The 7,009-nt window shown below is 36.8% G+C and overlaps 1 protein-coding gene across 1 annotated transcript; it reads right to left on the reverse strand.

Moving 5' to 3' along the window:
• Nucleotides 1–4,425: 4,425 nt before the first annotated feature.
• Nucleotides 4,426–7,009, reverse strand: LOC113702679 (subtilisin-like protease). Its single transcript, XM_027223798.2, has one exon. It carries the CDS (start codon nucleotides 6,908–6,910, stop codon nucleotides 4,631–4,633), a length of 2,280 nt encoding a protein of 759 aa, XP_027079599.1. The 5' UTR covers nucleotides 6,911–7,009; the 3' UTR covers nucleotides 4,426–4,630.

Below are 7,009 nucleotides of genomic sequence, written 5' to 3' on the forward strand. Positions count from 1 at the left end.
GAAATAGCCGCAAATAATCATAAGAGTGTTTAATTATTTTGTTCAAATTTAGATGAGAATCGTGCCAAATTTCTTGTCGTTTTGAACTCTTCTCACTTAAAAGAACATTTTGGTGTAAGGATTGAAAGATTTAATAAATAATTGGAAAAATAGTAGTAAAACTATAATTTTTGTATTTCATTCTTCTCATATCTAGCGAAATTCATAAAAAACGGAGTTCAAATATGGAATCTGCATCATTGGTCAATGACGGTTAACTAACCACCGATAATTGCAGTGTCTGCAGGACATAATTAGAGGAACAACATGAACTAAACTACATAGGTTTGAGATAGATTCCATTTCAGTTGAAATTGAAGGAAGAGTGAGAAATATATGTTTTTAAAAATTGAAAGGTTAAAAGCATACAAATAATAGTTGGAGGGCAAAAATATACAAACTTAATTGTTCCAGAGCCAATCACGAATATTAAATGCTCTATGACCTCCTTGAGAAGTTGCGATGAGGTTAAAAAAAACAGTCGACAATACTTCATAGTAGCTTGCACCATGTACTAATTGAAAGTTTGAAACCAATTGGACAAACCTTAAACGCCAAGTCATTTCTCAATTGATTGTTCATGCAAAAACAAAACTTCAAACATTTTTCTCAGTTGATTAACCAAAATCAGCTATTATTTATTACGTGAAGGGAATAATACATTTCTGTGACTTAAGCCTTGTTTGATAATCCAATTCAGCACTTAAATTTAATGAATTCAAATCTTAATATGTTCAGACACGTTTAATAACCAAAAATTGAATATTTGAATTAATTAACTAACACTGAATTTTCTAGGTAAAACTTGCTCTCAAAAATAAGTGATAAACTATATATTTATCACTTAATGTAATATACACTCAAATGTATTTGAGTTAATATTTAATAATTCAATAACTTAATAATTCAGATTTCAGACTTTAGTTTCATCAAATGCACCCTTAGACTGATTGTTAGAATCACGTATACAGAGAAAATAGCAACTTATGAATCTTTTACTTAAATGTGAAATTAAACTATTGATTAACCAAAAGTTTTTTGAAATTTATTGGTGTTTGAATGGGTTTTGACTAAAGAATTATTACATGAAATTATGACTTTTCAATTACAATAAGTTTTTGCAAATTATAAATCACATTCGAATGTGTTTTGAATAGTTAATAATTTTTAGCATTTATGTAGTATATTATTAATAATGTAAGTTATGTTTGACTAATATTTCTTCACCTATAAATATGTGTAGCTGAGATAAAAAAAAATATGCTACTTCAACAACTTATGTCTTGTGAGCTTCAATTCACAAGAGAGAAAACTACTCATACTTCTATTATTTTCTATCTTATAGTTAGGCAAGAAAAAGAAAGTGCTAGTAGAGCTATACCCTATTTGTTGTGCAGATTAATGAGAGTGACAGCAAGTGTGGCAGGACTATTATATCCTGGAAATGGAAATAGACAAGTTGGACATTCTATTGCATCGAAGTTGATTCCGCTTTCTACTTGGATTGACATGGCCTGCTCCTGTGGCAAAAATGTCAGCCGGAAGTCGACTTTGATCTTCAATGGGACTCTTGGCAAGGTCCACGAGATCAGTAGTGGTCATCATTGCGGACTTGATTGCAGCAGGAGACCAATCAGGATGAGCACTTTTCAGCAAAGCAGCCATGCCACTGAGGTGAGGGCAAGACATTGAAGTGCCAGAGATTACATTCAAACCGCATACTGAGGTATTGAATTCACACTTTCCCTTCCATTTTGCAGGTGGTGGAGCCATTCATTCATCACCAAATGAAGGGTGTTCCGCTGTGATTCCACTGTCCAAGACACCAATAATTATACCCTTTCCATAATTCTAGTCTCTCCAAAACCCCGAGTTGTGATGCAACCACAAAAAGGTTGGACGTTGGAGTACGAGTTGTATGCAGAGACAACACCTTTTGTGGTGGGGGTGACAGAAAACCAGATTTCTTTTCCATTGCTTTGACATCCTCAACTGATAATCTGGCAGTAAAACTTTGAAAACATTGTGATATGAATGCCAATCGTTTCCTTTATCGAAGAAAGCTTTATTCGTGGTATATCATTGCCACTTGCAGCGACAGTTGGCAAGAAAGGATTATACCATCTAGATCTTCATTTGGGATTGATGAACTTTGTAAGTTGAGCATCAGAATCAGGCAAATCAACATGAACAATACAAGTCTCTAAATTGCTCTGATCTTGAAGATCAAATGCAAAAATTGCCAATGATCGATAACTCAGTACACAGAAAAGAATGAATGAGAATTTGCATCAAATCCATGTGTGAACGTATATGATTAACTCAACAAAGAATTGCTTATAGTAGTAACTGAGCTACGTAAGTTTTGATTACCGAAAGCCGTTAGCCCAATTCCGGAGCATAAACACAAAGATTTATGGTTCTAGTTAACTTGCTAGGGACGGATAACTCAGGTTGTGAAGCTTCAACTGGCTATAGCAGCCGTAATATTTTACTCACTAGTGGTATAATTGCACACCACTATTATTCCTGGAAGCTGTCGAAGGACTTCATCAGCTCCACCAAGAAAGCATAACCAATTCTTTTCTTGTTCCAATCCAACACACAGACTAATATAGATAATATAAACCATACCATCTTTTTTGTTTCAATGCTTTGTACAGAAATTACATAGTAGGCCCATATTTGTTCCACTTCCGCCGTGTCCTTCAACTTTGATTGGCTAATCTGTTGAACCCTTCTGGTTTCCCAACATGTTCTTAGAATGTTACAGCAGATTCTTAGTTCTTTTCTATAACCCCACTCGAAATGTTTTCCACGATTTCTTTAGAAAACTCTCACAATAAAATGTGAAATGAGGAAGTTGTGAGGGGGTTTCCATAATCCCCTTTTTGTTCCAAGGAGAAGAAGCACAACCACATGGGTTGCGACTCATGATACATAAAAACCCCTCCCCCACCAAAAAAGAAAAGGTTAAATTTTTTTTTTTTTGGTTGAAAAATTGTCAATAGTACTTTGCTTTTTGTTATTCACGTTCTCATTGTCCTTTTATTCAGAACAAGAAATCATAATACTTTTGTCCTATTTCTTTTTTTAGTTAAGATCGTAGATTGACCACACAAAAACAAATTTTGAGAGGGTGAAATGGCAATTTATATCGGAAGCAAACACACCATTTTCATATTCTTCTATTTAATAACAAAACTTAGGGCATTTTAAAGTAATCATGGATGACAACTCTCAAGTAGAAAATATTAATTTTGATGAATTGGGCAAGATATATGAATTGACTAAATCCAGATGTACTTTTCTCATAAAAATTTAAAATTTTATTAATACTTGCAAAGAATGGAGAATGTCACAGAAACACTCTCCAAAACAATCAAAACTTTCGATCCTTATATAAGCATTTCAAGAAGTTCCGGATTTAATCTTGGAATAGGAAGTATATTTTCAATAGTACCTATATTTTTTTTTCATAAATTCATTCATATATCTAAAAGTCTAAATCATCGTCAAGATTAGCTCAACCACAGAAGAATAGTGTAATTCAGGCTTTTATTTTTTTGCTGCTAGTGCATAACTTTTGTATTTTTCTCCTTTAGGATGAGCTTTTCTTCCCATTTTAAATTGGACATGTGTATATGTAAAGGAATGCCTAATTGATTTATGAATGTAAGAATAAATATGGTGAGATGAATTTACGGGCATAAAAATGAAAATAGTGGAAGGACATTAAAGTCTCTTGATATTAAAATAAAGAAAGTTAACAAAAATGTGAATTTTTTTTAAAAAAAAAGGGAGGGACATTAACATGTGGAATAAGCCCATTTTGTCTGGCTTTGAAATTGCCCTATTGCGGCCTTCAAATTCCGAATCAACAATCTTCATCTTTGCATTCCTTCTACAACGTAGACTTTGTATTGATACTTCAAATTCCTAACTGTGAGTCTCCCTCCATAACTTGAAGAAGATATTTTTAAATACATATAAAACATGTTTTGTGCCTTTTCCTTCATTGTAACAACGAAATAAATGATTTAAAACCCTACAAAACCCTACAAACTAACTACATTTGGATGCAGCAGGGAAAATGCAATATGGACGACCATGTTTGAAGAGTGCATTAATCTCCTCACTCAAAGCAGCTATAAGAGCAAATTCAGATACAATATGGAATGGTGCAAGGCCTTCTTGGGAAGCTGGGCATGAGCTTAATAGATCAGTCAAAAGGACTAGACAGCAGCAAAAATAATGCATCAATTCAAATAGTGAGAAAGCACTGAACGCCTAGTCTCCAATAAGGCTAGATTGTTCATGCAAAATGAAGACGTCAATCATTATTTTCGCTCGAGTAATAAAAATCAAATTTTTATCACATGAAGGAAATCATATGTTTCTGTGACATTGATCAACTAACAGAATCAACCAATTAGGTAAATAAAGGATATGGTAACTTATGTTATGTACCACTTATTCGAAGTTTCAAACGTGCCTGAACTACACTTCGGGCACAAAGAATTGTTACAGAAAATTTGAGAAAAGGAAAAACCAATACTAAATGTCTTAGATGCTTGATGGCTAAAGAAGGCTACAATCCCACAGCTTGGAAAATCGCAGCAATTGGGCTTCTGACAGAGTATTTGGAGTTGGATGAATGCCAGGTAAGAGATCCTTGAGAGACAGCAATGTTATTAGCTGATCCTGATGGGCTAAACGTAACTTCATACGCCAATTTCTGGTTCACTTTTGTGAAACTGAGCATTGTCGGGTTGGCTCTCACATTTACACCTGCAGGTGCGACAATCTGAACATGGTAAACTGAACTAGCCTCACCTACATTAGTCACTGTTCTTGTATACTTCTGAACTGCTGATCGAACCACGACTGAGAATGAAGGATAGTTCAGTTGACCTTCAGGTATGTTTGATATTTCTGAGCATTTTACCTTGCGTTGTAAAATCAAACCAACCTGCTTGTCTGTGTAATTCAAACCACATAAGTAAGGAATGTAATCTTTAGGCTCAATGTCATAAATAAGCCCTGGATTGCTTGCTCTTGCTGGATTGACATGGCCTGCACCAGTGGCAAAAATGTTCGCTGGAAGTTGCCTTTGATCTTCAATCGGTTTCTTTGCAAGGTTCACTAGATCAGTAGTTGTCATCATGGCAGACTTAATTGCAGCAGGAGACCAATTAGGATGAGCACTTTTCAGCAGAGCAGCAACACCACTAAGGTGAGGGCAGGCCATTGAAGTGCCAGAGATCACATTGAAATTTGACTTTGTGTTGGGGTTGTTTTCGACTGAACGATGCCACGCAGCCAGGATGTTTACACCAGGGCCAATAATGTCTGGTTTCAGAATTCCGATACTTGCTTGGCTCGGACCTCTAGAGGAAAAATATGCAACAGCAGGAGCATGATTGTCTCCAATCATAGTTCCTTTGAATGAGATTGCAGCCTTGGGAGATCTTGCTGTGTTTACGTACTTAATCAATTTAAGTCGATCAGCATAAGTCACCTGTGTAGCCGGGAGGCTATAAGCATCCACTGATGTGGTATATCCAAATTCTTCTGGGTTTATAATAATCATGCCAACACCACCAGCAGCCTTGACATTCTCTTCTTTATCGAGCAGTGGAATTTCTCCAATATCACAAACTGCAATCTTTCCTTTGATGCCTGTCTGGTTCAATAATGCTGTGGTGCAGAATCGATCTGCATTAGGATCACTCTGGTTGGCACCGGGGAAGAATATACGAAATTGTGTTGACGGAAAATCCTTCGGCTGATGAAGGGTCTCGCCTTCAAGCTTCTCCTTGTTTCCAAGCACGACAGTTGCCCTGATTTTTCTGTCAGTGGTGCTTGCACCAACAGTGAGAATCCAAGGCGCCTCATTTGATAAAGTGCTACTAGAAGGACCGTCGTTCCCGGCTGAGCAGCTCACGAAAATGCCCTTTTCGGTTGCTCTATAGGCACCAAGTGCAATATTGTCAGCATAAAATGGTTCTGAACTTCCTCCAAGGGATATGGAAAGAACATCAACCCCATCGTGGATAGCAGCATCCATCGCAGCCAATAAATCACTTTCTGAGCAACTACTAGTGGTGCATACTTTGTAGATTGCCAGGTGAGCAAGAGGTGCGATACCAACTGCTGTGCCGTTGGCATTTCCAAACACATTGGCACCCTCGACATAGCTTCCAGCAGCTGTGCTTGCAGTGTGAGTTCCATGACCAATTCCATCGATTGAAGAGCCATCTCCATGGCGGAAAAATCTTGCTCCGATCAATTTGTTATTGCATACTGAGGTATTGAATTCACACTTTCCCTTCCATTTTGCAGGTGGTGGAGGCATTCCTTCATCTCCAAATGAAGGGTGGTCCGGTGTGATTCCAGAGTCCAAGACACCAATAATCACACCCTTCCCATAGTTTGATGCTTTCCAAAATCCCGAGTTCGGATGCAACCCCAAAAAATTTGGAGTATGCGTTGTATGCAGAGACAACACCTTTTGTGGTCTAGCTGATACAAAACCAGGCATCTTTTCCATTGCTTTGACATCCTCAGCTGATAATTTGGCAGCAAATCCCTTGAAAACATTGTGATATGGGTAAATAATTCTCGGCCCATCATTCGAGCTTGCGGTGACTGTTGGCAGAAAAGAATTATACCAACTATCCAGATCTTCATTTGGGATTGAAGAATTTGTGGTGGAAAGTTGAGTGCCAGACTCAGGCAACTCAACATGAACGATATAAGTCTCCAAGTTGCTCTGCTCTTGAAAATCAATTGCAGAGATTGCCAACGAATGAAAACTCAGTACACAAAAAAGAATGAAAATTTGCATCAAACCCATGTTTGACCGCATGTGATTAACTGAACAAAGATTTGAGCTATACAATAAATTTTTTTTCTTTTTTCCTGAAAGCTGTTAGCCTAATTTTGGAGCTTAAACAAAAAGGTTACT

Source organism: Coffea arabica, chromosome 8e, assembly GCF_036785885.1.
Source record: "Coffea arabica cultivar ET-39 chromosome 8e, Coffea Arabica ET-39 HiFi, whole genome shotgun sequence".
Lineage (NCBI taxonomy): Eukaryota > Viridiplantae > Streptophyta > Magnoliopsida > Gentianales > Rubiaceae > Coffea > Coffea arabica.